The 20,161-nt window shown below is 43.0% G+C and overlaps 1 protein-coding gene across 2 annotated transcripts in view; it reads right to left on the bottom strand.

Annotated features, from left to right (window-relative positions):
* Positions 1–17,977: 17,977 nt before the first annotated feature.
* Positions 17,978–20,161, bottom strand: part of NUP58 (nucleoporin 58) — a 33,280-nt gene continuing 31,096 nt past the window's right edge. For both annotated transcript variants that reach the window (XM_061628536.1, XM_061628535.1), the window contains one exon: positions 17,978–20,047. In XM_061628536.1, the coding sequence (XP_061484520.1) occupies positions 19,878–20,047 (170 nt within the window). In that variant the 3' untranslated portion in view covers positions 17,978–19,877. The remainder of the gene's footprint in view (positions 20,048–20,161) is intronic.

Here is a 20,161-nt window from a genome sequence, read left to right on the forward strand (position 1 = left end):
TAAAAACACTTTAAAACATCATAAAAACAGACTTTAAAATACATTAAAACAAAACAACTTTAAAAAACATTTTTTTAAAAAGTTTTGAAGACCTCTTTTAAAAAAAGGTTAAAAAACATTGTTTTTTATAAAGAGGTTTAAAAACATATTGAAAAGCAATTCCAACACAGAAGCAGATTGAATTTTAATCCAGCCTTTAGCTTATGTCAGGTGCAATCATTAAAATAAAGCAATGGGTTAAAAAAAATACAAATATGCCAGAAAGAAAAGTCAGGACCTATAAAAGTCATTATAGATGGGAGTGAGATCCAAAGGAGGGAGGTGTTGTGTAGGACATGGTTCGCTACAGCAGTGCTACAGAAGAGGTAGGCCACTTTTTAAAATGAAGAGTGGGCTTGTCCCTTCAGCTGCAGAAACTGCTGTGGCACTGCTGTTCCCCTTTGTTCACGGTCAGTCTCAATGGATGCAATTGCCACATGAAGGTTCCAGACAGTTCCCAGAGTACAGGGGTGGAAAATCTTTGGCCCACCAGATGATGTTGCCGAACTACAATTCCTATCAGCCCCAGCAAGCATGCCCAAAGGCCAGGGAGGATGAAAGCTGGAGTTCAGTAACATCTGGAAGGGCTCCCTACCCTGATATATAGCATATTGACACGTGGACTACCCTAATTACACAGAGTGTTTCCATTCATCAGCCTGCAACATCCAGCAGCAGAATGAAGATTTGTCATGTGTTGAACAAGATGATGAGCTGCAAACAATTATGGGAAGGAAGAATGCAACCAACCGGGGGCCTTTCTAGGAAACATTGGGTACAATTCTTATTCTGTTGGAATCAAGGTTAAACAACGACGCTGTAGCTATGCTTGAATGAAGCATGATATTATTAATTGCCAATTGTCATATGTTTTATAATCATGAATTCTAGGTGTATGACAGAGGTTCTATCTCAGCCCGAGAGCCATATCCCCTTCTGGGCAACCTTCCAGAGGTCTCATGCCTGTGATAGGCACAGCCAGAAGCAAAAGGGAGCAAAGCAATGGATGTAAATGTTACCCTTTGTGCAGTAGGCTGCACACTCACACACCCCTCCCTATCATCCATTCAGGCAAGCAAGGGGCATTATCAGAATTCAAAGATATATTCCAGCAGCTCTGTAGCCAGCCTTCCTTGTTAGGTGCGGCATACACATTCTTGGTGTGGAATTTGGGGGGAGGAGCATAGCGCCAGGCAATCCCCCCCCCACTCATTGGTAGAGAGGATGTGACGGCCAGGATAGGGGAAAGAAAAGGCAATGTAAACCTCCCAGAGAGTTTCAGCTATGGGGAGGTATATAAATGTAATAAATAAATAAATGACCTTCTCCCTTAATCCTCCTTCACCCAGAGAGTGTGTTAATTTACATAAGGGGCTATGTAAACGTCAAGTTAACAGAAAATTTAGTATGAACACCAGGTATTAAATGATTTTTTGTTTCATAAGAAAAAAATGTTAAGGATACAGTGAACGAGGGGATGCCAAATGGTGTTACCTCCTCCATGAGGAGTCCCCCTTCTAATCTTGTTCCTGATCTTTGTATTTTCTTTCCTGTTGGACAATCAAGGAAACTTTTTTAATTGGTTGCTATATAAAGGACTAAATAAGCAAATAGAAATTAATTGAGGAAAGCAATTGGATTTTTTTTACTAGTTGCTGGGTTGATTTTTCTGCCCACAAACCCCCAAAACACCTCATGCTGAGCTGCACACATTAGGAAAATCAGAAGTTAGGTCTGTGTTGTAAGTGGCCAACCTGCCAGCTAACTTTAGTGTGCACAACAGTGTTTCCTTTCCTCTAGGCCTGTTTTCATCCTATGCCATCAAATACTCAAGAAAAAAGGGGGGAAGCCATTATGATGAGTATAGTGAGTATGTAACCCCTATGGATTATATTGGTTTGGTCCAGTGGGTGGAGAAACCTTATGGAAGGATTGTATTAAGGAATTGAGTACAAATCGTGAGGAAGCTGAAGAGAAAAGGAGCTATTAATGCCAGGGAGTAAGGACTAGGCCCTTGTCACCTTGAATTAGGTAATGGGGTTTTACAATTATGTGTGTAAAGGGGATGGAAGAGTAAATTAATTCTTTTGTGGCTTTATGTATTTGAATTTAAATTATATTTTATTTAGGGCTTTGAAGTTTGCAATTGGAAATTTCCAAATTTTCTCTACTGGACTTTCTGCAAGCAACTTCTTCAATTATGTCTTGCTGAATGCATTGGACTTTGGGAATTATTATGTTAAGAAGATATATGATATATTCTGTTGGCATACATGGTGTTATGTTCCTTTCAGTTATTGTTTAAATATATATATATAAAACAAACATTGTAATTGTGTTTGCAGTATTCGTTTCAACGAGCCCCATAGGACCCAAGAAAGAGGTACAAGTACTTCAAAAGAGCAAAGTGTAGGGTAGATATATTTTCAGGTCATATTAAGTTATCCCTTTATTTCATCCTTTAGCAATCCTGCTGTACTCATCATAATAACTGCAGAACAAACAAACTGTTATTTCTTACTGCAGGAAAAGAAACATGCTTCTTTACTGCTGGCTGGGAATAGAACACAATTGAAACTGAAAAGCAGAGCAAAGGGGAGTCCAGGGGGTGGATGGGGTCTAACTGTAGCCCATAATACAAAGTTCTACTATTTAACTCTTCAAGGGTCATGTTACTATACGGGCTGTTTTTTCAGGATCACTTAAGCCATGGGTTCTCAACAAGGGGGGAATTCCCCCCGGGGGGGGAATTTTAGGGTTCCAGGGGGGGAATTGGGACCACTATTCAGCAAAGTGTGATGTCCTGTAGATTATGTACAATCTGTAAAATTGTAGTTTGTTTTTAATTTAATCTGCGACATTCAATAAAGTTTATTAAATGTCACAGATTAAAATCGATTCTTGGGAAGGGGGGAATTATATTCTGAACAGTGGTGAAAGGGGGGAATGGAGCAAAAAAGGTTGTCTTAAGCAATTATAGGGTCACTGTGATCATGAAAAATCCACTCTCAGTCATGGAAAATCTTGAGTAAGCAGCTTTTTAGGGACGCTTCCAGGTGAGGCTTTTGTTGTGCACTTGCCCTGCCTCATTCACTGAATTTTTCAGAGGATGCTGTTAATCAATTGCTCCTGTTCTTAGAACAAGCTGCCATTCTTTAAATGGAGGCTGTAATTGTCTGTCATGTCACAAATTAAAAATACAATTTACCCAAAAAAGATCGGGGGGGCACACACCTCTGGGAGGGTGGTGCACCCATTTGCTCCCCCTTGCTACAGGGCTGCATTCCAGCCAGGCAAAAACACTCAAGGGAGATCTAAAGCAGGGCTAGTACAGGGTGTAGTTGAGGAGAGGTGTGGCCTCCTGAGGAGAATTCTGAAAGCCAAATACAATGTGAGGGGGGCACATTTGGCACCTGGCCCCAACGTTCCCCACCCCTGGTGTATGGAATTTGGGGGGGAAATAAATTGAGAGCAGGGGGAAGAGGATTCACATCATGTGAAGCGGCCAACATTATTATTATTATTTATTACATTTGTATACCGCCCCATAGCCGAAGCTCTCTGGGCGGTTTACAACAATTAAAAACACTAAAAGCAAATACACAAATATACACATTTAAAAACAATTTAAAAAAAACAATTAAAAAACACATGCTAAAATGCCTGGGAGAAGAGGAAAGTCTTGACCTGGCGCCGAAAAGATAACAGTGTTGGCGCCAGGCACACCTCGTCATAAATTTACCATTGTCTTAAGGCCACCCCGTGGTTACACAGAGAGATAGCCCACAGCTTGGGTAGCCTTACCATTGTCTTACAGCTACCCTGTAGTTTATGCAGGGAGGAAGCCAGCAGCTTGTCTACGTTACTACAGTTGGCCTTGAGAGAGGAGTTAAAGAGTGGATTCAGGCAACCACATTATTCCTGTAACATTTGCTCTTGGTACCACAAAGCAACCCGATCGCTCCACATTTGCGGCATACAGCAGATGACTATATCTTCTGATTCGTAAGATCAGTGCCTGTCAGTTGAAGACAGCCAACATGTCACTCCTTTCAGGATTGCCAGTTTTTCGACTAGCCTCTGTAGCTATGCTTTTAACAGCTTCTTGAGATATGAGAATTCGCCAGTTAAGCTCTTCATAACACAGAGACAGCTACTGCTCTCCTGCTAAGTGCTGGACTGCTGTTAAAGGCACAGGAGCAGGCCAAGATGCTCTTGGCAACCCTACCTCCATTTTAGCCTTGTTGACGCTGTCATCACAAATCAATAATCCCAGGCCACAGTTGTATAACTCTGAAAAAAATAATAGGTACAAAGTCTGATCTTGCCACCAGTGCTGTATTGAAACCAAGGGGGTGGACAAGGCTGGTTATTCCTTGCCCAGGAGACGAAATATGAATTCTGGTTGCCACTGCTCAAAGGTGGAATTTTGATGCAATCTCACCGTTTTCTAGGATGGTGGCAAGACCTCCCTGTGTACGTCGCTTAGTGATACCTGAGATAAAAGAGGAAGAAGAATTTAGGACAGGGATGGGGAATCTTTTCCAGTCCAAGAGCCCTGTTCCCTTCTGGGTAACCCACCGGGGGCAGGGATGGGCCCAGAACACAAACATACAGGAGAAATTACTGGGTGTCTCAATAGGAGCTTGTACTAATGGGGATGGGTAGACAATACTGACCTAGATGGACCAGTGTCTGACTCGGTCTAAAGCAGCTTCCTATGTTCCTATTGTCCTGGATGCAACATCATGGCTGCTCATGCTTTGGCTGACAAATGACAAAAGCCATGACTCCAGCTGAGAAGCTCCATCTACCCTCATACTCTCTGATTCCTAACTTTACTTCCCGGTTTGCCATTGGAGAAAAGCCACAGCTCAGTGGAAGAGCATTTGCCTTGCATGCAGAAGGTCACAGGTTCAATCCCCGGCATCTCCAGGTAGCGCTGGAAGAGACCAGCTGGTATTCAACACTAGCCCTACTCAAAGTAGACCCTTTTAAGTTAGTCGTGTCCATTAACTTAGGTTCATTAAAAGGATTGGTAGGACTCGGTTGACTGCAACCCTCCCTGTCTGAAACCCTGAAGAGCTGCTCCCAGTCAGTGTAGATTATACTGAGCTAGATGGAGCAGTGGGTCTGACTCAGTGTAAGGCAGCTTCCAATATTCATATGCTACCTGGGAGTTTGTTTGTTTATTTTATTTATTTATTATTTGATTTATATCCCACCCTTCCTCTCAGCAGGAGCCCAGGGCAGCAAACAAAAGCCCCCAAAACACTTCAAAACATCATAAAAACAGTCTTTAAAATATATTAAAACACAACAACTTTAAAAACATCTTTTAAAAAAAGCTTTAAAAAATCTATTTTTTAAAAAAAGGTTTAAAAACATATTGGAACACAGACGCAGACTGGGATAAGGTCTCAACTTAAAAGGCTTGTTGAAAGAGAAAGGTGTTCAGTAGAGTTCTGTGTTTAGATCTCCCAGTGGATTTATTTTTACTTAAGAGCAGAAGAGTTGGCTCCTAAATTGGAACTGAGCAGCAGCACTGGAGGGGGAAGTATTTAATTCTTCACTCCTGTGCTGATTCCTCAATCAAGATCACACATGCACACACACAAACTAAGAGGCCCTGGGGAATGGGGGAGATCTATATCAGGAAAACAGCAAGGAAGAAAGGATTAACCATCTACATGGCTACTCTGATCCATTTCAGGACACATATACTTAATCTGGACAATACGTGGGGGGGGGAAATATGCTAGGACAGCCAATCACCCACACAATGTGGAGTGTGGCCTTCAAACAGCAACCCTGCTTGTGTCACATAGGGGATCAGTTCTGTTCCAGGTGAGTAGAAACACACAAGGGCAGAGTGTACTACACTTAGAGGAAGAGTGAAGTTTTGTATGAAAATGGAAGGTGGAAAAATTTATGGTAGCATCAATTTAGAATCTTGGGTTAAAAGCAAGGCCTTGCACCGATATTTTCATTGCTGGACCGGGGGAGGGGAATACTAGGCACTTATCGCCACCTAGCGGTAATGATAATGCATGGCCGTATTTCAGCATGTACACAGATTGGTTCAAAGGTTTACATACGGAAGAACCAATATATCAGTTGTGCTATTGAACTGAAGTTTCTGCATGGTTGGATTAAGGCTGTAATCCTATGCACAATTTTCTGGGAGCAACTCCTATTGAACATAAATGTATTCCAGGCTGGGCAGCACAGTTTGAAATGAGTTGTGTCCCACTGCAAACCTCCCCGCAACCCAAGTTCCAACAGTTGTCATTAATGCTGCCCACAACATGAACTGCTGCTTGCATTGGTACCATGATCTAAATATATGAACCTGTCTTATAACAAGTTAGACTGTTGACCCCCTAACCAGGATGGTGAAGGATCTGGAAACCAAGTCCCATGAGAAACAGTTATGTTCAGCCTAGAAAATATTAAAGTGAGACATAGAATCATAGAATAGTAGAGTTGGAAGGGGCCTACAAGGCCATCGAGTCCAACCCCCTGCTCAATGCAGGAATCCAAATCAAAGCATTCCCGACAGATGGCTGTCCGCTGCCTCTTGAATGCCTCCAGTGTCGGAGAGCCCACTATCTCTCTAGGTAATTGGTTCCATTGTCATATGGCTCTAACAGTTAGGAAGTTTTTTCTGATGTCCAGTCGAAATCTGGCTTCCTGCAACTTGAGCCTATTATTCCGTGTCCTGCACTCTGGGACGATTGAGAAGAGATCCCAGCCCTCCTCTATGTGACAACCTTTCATGTACTTGAAGAGTGCTATCATATCTCCCCTCAGTCTTCTCTTCCAAGAATGGTCAAAAGCAGCTGGAGGAAAAGATTTGGTCTCTGTGACTCCAAAAGGCAGGACTGGAACCAACTGGTGGACATCACAAGCAAAGACTACTTTGGCTAAAACATTACGAGAAAAGTCCTAACAGTAAGAGCTCTTTGACAGACTGCCTTGAGCGATGGTGAGGTTTCCTTCACTGGACATATTTAAGCAGTTGCTAGATGATGCATCTGCTGTAACTGCAAGATTTCCCCTGTGATCAGAGGGTTGGACTAGATAATTTCCAGGGTATGATTCTATAATCCAGTGCTTTCCTTCCTACCCAAAGCTTCAGATAGCAAGTTTAGGAAAAATTGGAATCTCAGATCTTGTAGCTGGAGTTCCAAGGACTGAACTTGGACTTTTCTCTCTATTTTTAGCAAGCAAAGCATGCATTCTACTGCTGAACTATGGTCCACTCTTGCTAGATGTTGCATCTGTTTGGATGATACAGTTGGCTTTAGCTGGGGAAGACCTGGATAAAAGTCTCCTGTCATCTACAAAGCTTGCCAAGCAGATTTCAGCAAGGTAATATTTTGCAACCTTCTGTCTTTCACAGTGTAAAGTTCCATCAGACCTGTAAAATGCTTTAGAAAGTAGAAAAACGTTCAGAGTAAACACCTTCTTGCATAAACTACCTCTGAACTGAAGTACAGTAAGAACCAGAGTGTCCATTTCACAGAAATTAGCTAACCTGGTACATTTTTCATTAGTAGTATGTTTGGTGCAGATTCTACAGAAGTACATGATCCACTAGATGTTGGACCAGCTGATCCACTTGGAATTTCTGCATAAGAGCCATAGAAATAGAACACAAACATCTGATTGCCTTATCCAAATAAAAATTGCAAGGTTTTTTTGGGGGGGGGTTGTGTTACACCAAAAACAAAGAGCATTATGGGACATTTATTTATAGCATTTATACCCCACCTTTTAGCCATAAAAAAGGCCCTCAGAGCAGCTCATAAAAATCAATACTCAGATGGTCCCAGCCTTCAGGCTCACAATCTAAAATGACACAGCACACAAGGAAAAAGAAATGGAAGGGAGGAAGGAAGGAAAAGCAAGCTCAAATGCAAGTTCTTAGCTTTCTATGTTCCCAGCTATATGTCCCAGTGACTTTTAAAAAAACCCTATGTTTTCATTCGTGTTTGTTTGGAAGCAAATCTAGGTATTGGTAAAACCAGTACATCAGGAGTGTGGGGACCTTAAAGACTAATAAATTTTCCGAAGGTATTCTTCACTGCGAGCATGTTCAATGTGCACCCTATTGAAGTACATGATCCACTAGGAGTTGGACCTGATCCATTTGGAATTCCTGAATAAGCACCACAGAAATAGAACACAAACAAATTGATATCATCCAGATACAATTGTAAACATTTCAGGGAGGAGGGGTGTGTGCTTGTGTTGCAGTAAAAACAAAGAGCCTTGTGGCACCTTAAAAGCTAACACATTTACCTAGCGTATTCTTCATTGACAGTATGTTCGGTGCATATCCCATTGAAGTACTCCATCCGCTAGGAGTTGGACCTGATCCACTTGGCATTTCTGCATAAGCACCATAGAAACAGAACACAAACACCTGATTTTCTTATCCATATGTGAATTGTAACAACTATTTTATGTGTGTGGGTGTGTGTGCTTGTGTTGCATCAAAAACAAAGAGCATTGTGGCACTGTAAATACTTAACAAATTTACCCAGCGTATTCTTCATTGAGAACATGTCTGATGTATATCCCATTGAAACAGGAGCTGGACCTGATCCACTCGGAATTCCTGCATAAATGCCATAGAAATAGGAGTCAAACATCTGATCTCCTTATCCAGATATGAATTGTAACAAGCCATTGTTGGGGGGTGTTTGTGCGTGTGTTTGCATTGCATCAAAAACAAAGAGCATTGTGGCACTGTAAATACTTAACAAATTTACCCAGCGTATTCTTCACTGAGAACATGTCTGGTGTATATCCCATTGAAGCAGGTGACGCACCAGGAGTTGGGCCTGATACACTCGGAATTCCTGCACAAATGCCATAGAAATAAAAGTCAAAAATTTGATTTCCTTATCCAGAGATGAACTGTAACAACTAATATTTGGGGAGGGGGTGCTTGTGTTGCATTGTGGCATTGCAAATACTTAACAAATGTACCCAGCATATTCTTCACTGAGAACATGTCTGGTGTATATCCCATTGAAGCAGGTGACGCACCAGGAGCTGGGCCTGATCCACTAAGAATTCCTGTATAAATGCCATAGAAAAAGAAGTCAAACATCTGGTTTCCTTGTCCAAATACAAAACGGAACTATTTCCAAAGGGGTAACTGCGTTCTGCTGTGCTGCAGTAAAACCAAACATCCCTGTGGCACCTTAAAGACTAACAAATTGACCTCATGCATTCTTCATGGAGAATATGTTTGGTGTATATCCCATTGAAGTAATGATCCATTAGGAATTTCTGCATAAGTTCCATAGGAATAGAACAGAAGCAGCCAGATACATTGTAATGATTTTTGGGAGGGGGTAGCTTTGTTAGTCTGTGTTGCTGCCTTGTGGCATCTTAAAGACTAAGGGCTGTAATCCAACAAGTCATCCCGTTAGCCCAAGGACTTCTGTCTGCACAACGGGACTTCCCCTTCCTCTCCTCGCACCCCCCCACCTAAAGATCTAGTCCAGAGAGTCGGGGGGAAACCCAGAACAAATTGGAGCAGGACAGGGGGGCGCACGGGGAGAAGAAGTCCCATTATGCAGGTGGAAATCCTTGCACTAATGGGATAATACAAAATTAGCAGTGACCCTTCACATCAGCGATGGGGTGGTGAAAAGATACCATCACCTATTACGGCTGCTGTAAATGGTTACTGTGCTTACTCTGCATATATTTAAGGTTTGAGTGAATTGTCACTGTCTTTTTTTCAACTTATAATTTTTATTTTTCTTATTACTATGGAATCCATTAGTCACCTGTACCAAAGACTCTAGGCAACTTACAATAAATACTATAAAACATCTAACAAATGTTCCTCTGACCTCACTGCTTACAATCCTGTCTCCATCCCAGTGTATCTACCTGCAACTAAGGATTACATGTCTTACCTCTGTTGAAATGGACTCTTGTCCATGAGAGCTTAATATACCAAAATAAATTTGGCTTTAAGTGCCACAAGACACTTTTCTTTGAAGATACAAATTGAACACTGAATGCACAAGTAATTTCAGCTCTTTTGGATATTCGGATGAACCTTTCTAATCTAGCAAAACATGGAGTTCACACATATTGCAGCCTTACTAGTGACTTGCTGTCTATAAATGTTTGGAGGATAAATGTATGTCAAGCAGGGAGAACAGGCAGCATTGAAAAATGTATTTATATAAAAGAGGCGCTCAAATCCAAAATGCAAACTGCCATTTAAAAAAAAATAGCTTCATCTACTAGAACAAATGCTTCTTGACAGAGATAGCCAATATTAAACTAGTTTTGATATATAATAGGACAATGAATGAAGCTGCATAAGCTAGGATCCCAAGATCTATGGAACTAGTTCCATGATCTTAAGAGGGCTGAAGACCTGGGCTTTATCAACCCATGGCCATCATGTCACATGCCAAACTGCGTCTGAAACTTTTACTTCCAAAACCATTTTATTTCAAAAGGAGTTTGCAATATGGCATGGTCATCTGCTATTCAAAGAGGAAAACGTCCATATTCCACTGAGTTAGTAGATCTCTGCACATGAACCTTTGCAGTTTTTAGATCTGCAGTCTTTATAACACCTTGTTCTACAATTAGAAGAGACTGAAAACCTCTACACAAGTTAGGGTCATAAATGACTCCCAAAGGGAACAAAAATATATTCCCACACACACAAACACAACTTGTCATTGTACTTGTTAAGGATTATCAATACCTTGGCACACTCATTAACCAAAATGGAGATAATAGTCAAGAAATCAGAATAAGGCTAGGACTGGGGAGGGCAGCTATGAGAGAACTAGAAAAGGTCCTCAAATGCAAAGATGTATCACTGAACACTAAAGTCAAGATCATTCAGACAATGGTATTCCCAACCTCTATGTATGGATGTGAAAGTTGGACCGTGAAAAAAGTGAATAAGAGAAAAATCAGCTTTGAAATGTGGTGTTGGAGGAGACCTTTGCATATACCATGGACCGCGAAAAAGACAAATAATTGTGTGTTAGAACAAATTAAACCAGAATTATAATTAGAAGCTAAAATGATGAAACATGTTATGCTTTGGACACATCATGAGAGGACATGATTCCCTAGAAAAGACAATAATGCTGAGAAAAACAGAAGGGAGTAGAAAAAGAGGAAGGCCAAACAAAAGATGGATTGATTCCATAAAGGAAGCCACAGTCCTGAACTTACAAGATCTGTACAAGCTATTGGAGATTGCTGATTCATAGGGTCACCATAAGTTGTAATTGACTTGAAGGCACATAACAACAAAGTTCCAAAAACTGTCCCCACTAACTTTATTTTGATTATTTCGCTAAATGGGTATTGGGATCAGTAATACCCCCCAACTAAAGTGAACTACATGGAACGCCCAGGGAATGAAACCATGCAGGTCCAAACTATTGGGGTATAAATGACCCACATGATAAAGCCCACATTTAACAACATAATAGGTACTTTATGTGGATGAAGATAAGGGATGACATCCAATGTTAGTCATACTCTGAACAGACTCACTGAAATCAATGGACTAGTCCATCAATTTCAATGACTCTACTCTTGAGTATAACTAACACTGGATATCACACAAGGTATTAAAGTTACCAAATGTCCAATATTGATTGTAACTTTGTCTTGATCCTTTCTAATGGCCAGTGATTGAACCAGTAGATGAAGATGATGATAATTTCTATCCTACCCTCTCCCCTAAGATAGGGCACTCAGGGCAGCTCACAGTAAAATCATACACAATAATAATACAAAAAACATTAAAATAAATAAAAAGACATAAAATACAATTAAGAAATCTAGGGGAGTGATAAAAGGGGACTAAAGAGGCAAAACTAAAAAGGGGTGGGGGAATAAAATCAGTTTCAAGCTCTCCAGAACAAGATGGTTTTGAAAAGTCTCTGGAATGCCATCAGGGAGCGACCAGAGTGGGCTTCTTGGCAGGGCCGGCACCAGAGGGCAGCCAGATCAGGCCCTGGCTAAGGGCCCCTGGGTGACAAGGGCCCCCTGAAGGACCCCTCCTTTGGGTGGGTGGGTAGTGGTAGCTTCCGCAATCCACTGTGCGGAAGGCAACCCTCCACTGCCACGCGACAGCCGCCTGCAACATGCTCCGCCTATCTCTCAAAGTAAATGCTGGTTGCTAGGGCGGCGCCAGGCATGCCAGGGCCTTTCACACTGTGAGCGCAAATCTGCCATCAACCAAGATGGCGGCAGAGGCATCAGGCCCTTAGGGAAACATCATCTTGGTTGATGGCAGACTTGCACCCACAGTGCAATGGGCCCTGGCATGCCTGGAGCCGCCCTGGTGACCAGCATTTACTTCGAGAGGTAGGTGGAGCATGTTGCAGGCAGCCATTGCAGGCCTGCATGGCAGGGGGGGCTCGGATAGTGGAAGCTACTGCTACCCACCCACACTAAGGAGGGCCCTTCAGGGAGAGGTAGGTGGGACGGGTGTGCATGCGGGTGGGCATGTGCTGGGGTTTGGGGCAGGCTGGTGCCCAATGGCCCTGGCATGTCTGACGCCAGTCCTGCTTCTTGGGGTAGGGTATTCCAGAGCTCTGGGACCACGGCTGAAAAGGCTCTCTTCCACATGCCTGCTAGTCTGACATCTTTCATTCCAGGTATGCAGAAGAGACCAGAGGAAGCTGATCTTAAATTATGGGCAAGTACATATGGGGATAAGTGGTCCCTCAGGTACATTGGTCTAAGACCATTTAGATCTTTAAAGATCAGAACCAGCACTTTGAATTGGGCCCAGAAACAAATTGGGGGCCAGTGGAGTCGATAAAGCACTGCGGTGATATAATCCCCATGCCGCAATCCAGTTAACATTCTGGCTGCTGCATTTTGAACCAACCGCAATTTCTGAACTGTTTTCAAAGGCAGCCCCACGTAGAGTGTGTTACAGTAATCATGCCTCAATGTCACCAATGCATGTGTCACTGTGGCCAAGTTAACAGCTTCCAGGAACTGGCACAACTGGTAGACCAGTTTGAGTTGGCCAAAAGCACTCCTGGGTACCACAGCTGCCTGATATTCAAGTAGCAGGCAGAATCCAGTACTCCCAAACTGCGGACCTGCTCCTTCAAGGGGAGTGTGACACTGTCCAGAGCAGGTTGCAGCCCTATTGCTGGAGCAGCTTTCCGCTTGACCAGCAACACTTCTGTCTTTTCTGGATTAAGTTTCAGTTTGTTAGTCCACATCCAGCCCTTCACAACCTCCAAGTACCGGTTTAGGATGAACTCCCTCCCTGCAATCAAATGGTAGGAAGATATAAGAGTTGTGGGTCATCAGCATGTTGACGACATCCAAATCTCCAGATGACCCAAATCTCCAATATGTCATTGGCCCAACACATGTAGCAGGGCATACTCTAGACTTGGTTTTTGCAACTGGACATGGAGGTGGTGATCTGAATGTGGGGGGCCTTACATCAGTCCCTCTGTCATGGACAGATCACTACTTGCTGAAGTTTAGACTTACAGTGGCTTTTCCCCTCTGCAAGGGTGGAGGACCTATTAAGTTGGTCCACCCCCAGAGACTAATGGATCTGGATGGTTTCCAAAGGGCTCTGGGGAATTTTCCGGCTGATAGGGCTGGCGCTCCTGTCGAAATCCTGGTTGAACTGTGGAATACAGAAATGACCCAGGCGGTTGACATGATTGCTCCTGAGCACCCTCTCCTGTGTAGAGCTCGTATGGCTCCATGGTATACCCCAGAGCTGAGAGTGATGAAACAATATAGGAGATGGCTTGAGTGCAGATGGAGACGAACTCCTGGTGGATGCAATTATACACTGGCAAGTACCTATGGTAAGCTGTATTTAGGGGCAGTGAGGGCAGCAAAAAAACAATATTTTGCTGCCACTATCAAATCATCAATCTGCCACCCAGTGGAGCTCTTCAGAATTGTCCAGGGGCTATTACATGCTGTCCCCAAGGACATGGTAGAACCACCTGAGGTCCGCTGTAATGAATTTGCTAGGGACTTCCAGGATAAAATCTTTAGCATCCACCAGGACTTAGACTCCAGTGTTATAGCAGGTGAATCAAGCGAGGTATCCAGAGCACAGCCTTGTCCTGATTTCTTGGATGAGTTTCAGTTGGTGCAGCTTGAGGACGTTGACAAGGTGCTTGGACAGGTTCGTGCAACCACTTCTGTGCTGGATCCTTGCCCTTCTTGGCTAATAAAAGCTAGTAGGGATGGAACAGCTGGCTGGGCCAGGGAAGTGATTGATGCCTCTCTGCAAGAGGGGGTGGTCCCTGACTGCCTGAAAGAGGCGGTAGTGAGACCACTCCTGAAGAGACCCTCACTGGACTCAGAAACGTTTAGTAACTATAGGCCGCTGACAAATGTTCCATTCCTGGACAAGGTCCTTGAACGAGTGGTGGCAGGTCAGCTCCAGACACCTTGGATAAGACCGATTATCTGGATTCATTTCAGTCGGGTTTCAGGCCTGGTTTTGGCATGGAAACAGCCTTGGTTGCCCTGTATGATGACCTCTGTCGGGAGAGACAGGGGAAGTGTGACTCTGTTGATTCTCTTTGATCTCTCAGTGGCTTTCAATACCATCAACCATGGTATCCTTCTGGGGAGACTGGCTGAGTTGGGAGTTGGAGGTACTGCTTTGCAGTGGTTCTGCTCCTACTTGGTGAGTCGGCTCCAGAAGGTGATGCTTGGGGAACACTGCTCGGCACCCTGGACTCTCCAGTATGGGGTTCCGCAGGGGTCAGTTCTGTCCCCCATGCTGTTCAACATCTACATGAAACCGTTGGGTGCCGTCATCCGGAGTTTTGGAGTGCGTTGCCATCAGTATGCTGATGACACTCAGCTCTATTTCTCCTTTTCATCTTCTTCAGGTGAGGCTGTCAATGTGCTGAACTGGTGCCTGGCTGCAACAATAGACTGGATGGGGGCTAATAAACTGAGGCTCAGTCCAGACAAGACACTGTTAGTGGGTGGTTCTTCTGACCGGATGGTGGATGTCCAACCTGTCCTGGATGGGGTTGCACTCCCCCTGAAGGAGCAGGTTCGTAGCTTGGGGGTTCTCCTAGAACCATCTCTGTCATTGAGGCTCAGGTAGCCTCAGTGGAATGGAGTGCCGTCTACCAACTTCGGTCGGTGGCCCAGCTACGCCCCTATCTGGACAGGGACAACCTGGCTTCAGTTGTCCATGCTCTGGTAACATCCAAGTTAGATTACTGCAATGCACTCTACGTGGGGCTCCCTTTGAAGATGGTTCAGAAACTGCAGCTTGCGCAAAATGCAGTGGCCAGATTGGTAACAGGGACCAGACGGTTCAAACATATAAAACTGATTCTGGCCCGCTTGCATTGGCTGCCTGTATGTTTCCAAGCTCAATTCAAGATGCTGGTTTTAACCTATAAAGCCTTACATGGCTTGGGACCACAATACCTGATCAAATGCCTCTCCCAACACGAACCCACCCGTACACTACACTCAGCATCCAAGGCCCTCCTCCGGGTGCCTACTCAGAAGGAAGCTGGGAGGATGGCAACAAGAGGGCCTTCTCAGTGGTGGCCCCCAAATTATTGAATGATGTCTCTGAGGTGCGCCTGGCACCAACACTGTTATCTCTTTGGCTCCAGTTCAAGACTTTCCTCTTCTCCCAGGAATTTTAGCATGTGTTTTTAAATTGTTTTTTAAAAAATGTGTTTTTAAATTTGTATATTTGTTTTTAATGTTTTTAATTGTTGTAAACTGCCCAGAGAGCTTCGGTTATGGGGTGGTATATAAATGTAATAAACAAACAAACAAATAAATGACCTCTTCCAGAGGTTTCACATAGATGTTAAGAACAAGGGAGACAGAATGAAACCCTGTGGGACCCCATGGGCCAGCTACCAGGGGAATGAGCAGTAGTCTCCCAGTACCACTTTCTGGGACCAGATCCACTGTAAAATGGTGCCTCCCAATCCCATCCCAGCTAGACAACCCAGAAGGATACCATGGTCAATGGTATCAAAAGACAAGAAGAGGTCCAGCAGCACCAATACGGATGCACTCCCCCTGTCTGATGCCTGGCATAGGCCATCAAACAGGGCAACCAAGGCAGTCTCTGCCCCACGGCCACATCTGAAGCCTCATTGGAAAGGGTCTAGATAATCGGATTCATCTAGGAAAACTTGGAGCTGAGCAGCCACCACCTTCTCAGTCACCTTGCCCAAAAAGGAGAGATTGGAGACTAGGTGGAAGTTGTTAAGATCGGCAGGGTCTTCTTTAATGAAGGTCTTATCACAGCCTCCTTCAACAATGTTGGAATAGAACCTTCCCTTAGGTAGGTATTAATTAAATATGTCAACTAGCCAGCCACTCCGGCAGATTTGATTAACCAGGATGGGCAAGGGTCAAGAAATCAAGTAGCAGTCCTCATTTCTCCCCGAGTCCTGTCCACATTCTGAGGCTTTACAAGCGGAAAAGTATCCATAGAAAAATGACCAGAGGAAGCCTTGGGGATATCTGGCACAACTGTAGTTAATGATGAGTCCCAAGGCAGTCCAAATGCAGGCAATTTTATTTGCAAAGTGCTTCGGAGACATGTCACAGTTAGCAACTGAGGGCTCAAGATCCACCGTAGGGCCAGAGCCCAAAAGACCCGACCACCTGGCAAGCATCGCCGGATGATACTGAGCGGATGCAATGGTGGCAGAGAAGTGAACTTTCTTCCCTGCCATCACTGCCATATGATAGGCTCGAAAATCATAATATCTACTGTTTCAAGCCTGAATATTAACTATTCAGTATTTTAATTCATATCACTAGGTTTGAAGTTGAAGGAAAAAATAAAAGTATTTAATGCATTAGCAGAGATGACACAAGAACAGATCCCAGACACTATCCCTGTATAGTTGTACTGTTTTCTTAATACAGTTTTATGGTTTACATCAGTGGTTCCCAACCTTTATGAGCACGGGACCCCATTTATAAGCTGGAAATTGTGACCCCCTCCCCCCAGGGAGGCAGGCTGGCTGCCAGGAAGGAAGGGGGAAAGCAGCCTTTCTTTGCAGGTTTGCTTCTTTTTGCTTCACAAAAAGCCCTCTCCTCTCATTCTAAGCAAGGGTGTTGCCAGTAGCGGCAGTGCAAGGAGATGAGAATCAGTGATAGTAATCCCCTCTTCTTCCTGGTAGCCCCACCCTCAGCCTCCTTTGGCATCTGCCATGTATTTTATTGCAAGATGCCTGCCCTTAGTGCTCCTGAAAGATGCTCTGGAGCTTCAGAAAAGGCCTCCCCTCTTGTTTGGAGCAAGGGGGAGGTGTCATCTGCAGCGGCAGTGGAAAGCAGACAGTGTAGAGGGAGTGAAGACTTTTTTTAAAAAATTAATAAATAATTCATTTCTTTACTGTTCACGGCCCCCTCTGGATTACTTCGCGGCCCCCAGGTTGGGAACCACTGGTTTACATTATATTTGAGTCATTCTAACACATTTCTTTTCTTTTTAAAAAAGTGTAGATGAATTGGGATCTCCCCAACCCAAGTGCCAGGTTAGTAAAATGTTCCTAAATTTAGGGAGTATGCAAGATTTTCTTCTCCGCACTCAAAGAGTTTCAGTTGTTCTTCAGGCACACACTTGTGAATGTGAAGATAACAAACAAGGAACACCAACAACTCTCATTATCATGACACGTACATTCTTCCGTCCATAGTGATCAAGGGAATTGCTATTTGCTAAATCCAGGGATTGCCTGTTTCACGTTACATTGCCTATGCAAATGAATATTTAAAGACTGTCAGGACTATTCTCAGTAGAAGATGTCTTGTTTGATTCAGACCTACTGATTTCTACTGAGCATAGTACTGGGGGAGGGGGGTTTGCAGGCTAAAGAAAATAAGAACATAATCCAGAAATAAAGACAAATATTAATGACATGGCTCACAATCCATTTTATTATTTGTAGAACAAAAAGCTGCACATGTGGACAAAGACAACAGTTAAAAAAATAGCTTCACAAATTATATACAAAGAAATCTAAACATTTTAATCTTGTAAAAAGCAGTTAACACACATCAGGTCTGTACATATTTTGAGCGGAAGCATAAACACAAATCTGAAATAAAACTGGCCTGAAATTTGTTTAAGCTTTCTTTAATTCCACCAAGTTTAAAAGCTTCCTCCTTCCAAATAGCAAAGAAAAACTGCTCAAGCTTCATGTGCTATTTATACGTGTGTAAAGCCTTAAGTAAGCTATTTCCCTTGCTTCTGAATCCCATTCGAGATTTGTACATTTCCCAGATCACCTGCTATTGTATGAACACAAAAAACAGCTAGAACTTACAAAAATAGTACTCAACAACTGAAAGCAGCCAACTTCAAAATCAGAAAATATGTACGTGCACAGCTTGTCTTATTTTTTTTAAAGGTGCCTAGATGAGAACTATGAATATCTGCTTAAGTTATATACAAAATATTCTTTGTGTAAAAAGGCTACACCTCACCAAAATTCTATACAGATACAGCAATGATCCAATAGGCCTGATCCTCAAAAGAGATGGTTTAGCACAAGCCCCGATGAAGTGAATGGGGTCTGTGCTGTCAACACAGTTCAAGGACTATGACTTTAGTCCCTCATTTAAGGCAATAAATGTTCCTGTTGCTCCTGTTTTAAAACATTAACTGAGCTGGAGATTCAGCTCAACATGCAATGATACCATAATCTGAACTCTAATGCAAGACTAGTACTGTTGTAATTGTGTGAAATCATTTACTCTCAAGTGTACTGCTTTGATCCACCCTTTGTAGCTACTTAACTATGCCTGCTGTCTGCTGAGGATAGGTAAGCATCAACTCCAGAATGGAGATGCTATCAGTTCATGCTACTGATGACCTGATCAAGACCAGAGCAGCACAGTCTGTCTTCTCCATAACGGAAGTGAGCCATAAGCATAAAATGGATCCATCTGTTCCAAAACAAGCCTGGCTTATGCATACCTCTTGTGTACACAGTCTGCTCATGTGAACAGCACAATATGGGAAAACAGCCCTCATAGAAGACTTTACTGTGATTTTTATGAGCAGACATTTCTGCACTGGTTTTGAGAACATTAACTGTGAACATTCAGTTCAGTTAAAGCACTGAATTGGGGGGGGGGAAGGAGGAACAGAAATGAAAAACAGACAAAACAGCCCAGTGTCTCACATGCATTAGTAGACGTTACAGCTGGTCTCTGATACGCTGACACTATAAAGGTGGAGAGACAGAACCCCAAACACAAACTTAGAACCATTCTGTCTTATGATACAAGTTCTGAAATGTATTGTATGTACTCGTATACATATATGTGTGCATTTATACTGTATATATTTACATACATATAAACAAAACCACCCTGATGTTTTTAAAAGGCCATATCAAGAAACAGAAGACATGGACTCAAGCATTTGTACTAGAATATACTTTATCTGTACAAAGAAACCAAATATGCATCTCTCTATATGGTTTAAAGCATGTTGACAAAAATATCTGTTACTAATCTTAGGTTAAATAGATGGTCTGACATGATTTCATAATAATGAAGTACATATCTAAAACTAAGAGCCCCCCCTCAAGATTCTTACATGAGTTTGAGTCACACAAAAATAGCTGTTTGTTACAATTACATTTTATAATCCAGAATGGAAAGAAGTAGCAAAATGTTATAAATCTCCAAGGACACAGAGCACCTACTATATCAAGCTTAAAAAAATAGAGTTTTTTTTCCAGGGTGACCTAAGTGAATTCCCTTTTCTCTGACCCTAACCCTCCCCACCCACCCCTTTTTCACATTTATCTTTTCCCTCTCTTGTTTCCAGCTGGAGGTTTCTTTAGCTGGAGAAGTTGTCCTCCTGTGCCAAAGCTTGCAGAGGCTGGATTGGACACCCCAAATGTCAGGCCAGCAGATGCAGTGATCCCAGGATTGCTGAAGTTAAACCCAGATGTGCTTGAACTGCCAAAGCCTTGCAGAGGAGGGGAAAATATTTGAATATGAGAGATTCTGTGACTACATGAGTCTTCTAGCTAATTCGGCTAGGGACAAACTACTATAATTACAAGTGTGAAACTGCAACCCC

Source organism: Rhineura floridana, chromosome 5, assembly GCF_030035675.1.
Source record: "Rhineura floridana isolate rRhiFlo1 chromosome 5, rRhiFlo1.hap2, whole genome shotgun sequence".
Lineage (NCBI taxonomy): Eukaryota > Metazoa > Chordata > Lepidosauria > Squamata > Rhineuridae > Rhineura > Rhineura floridana.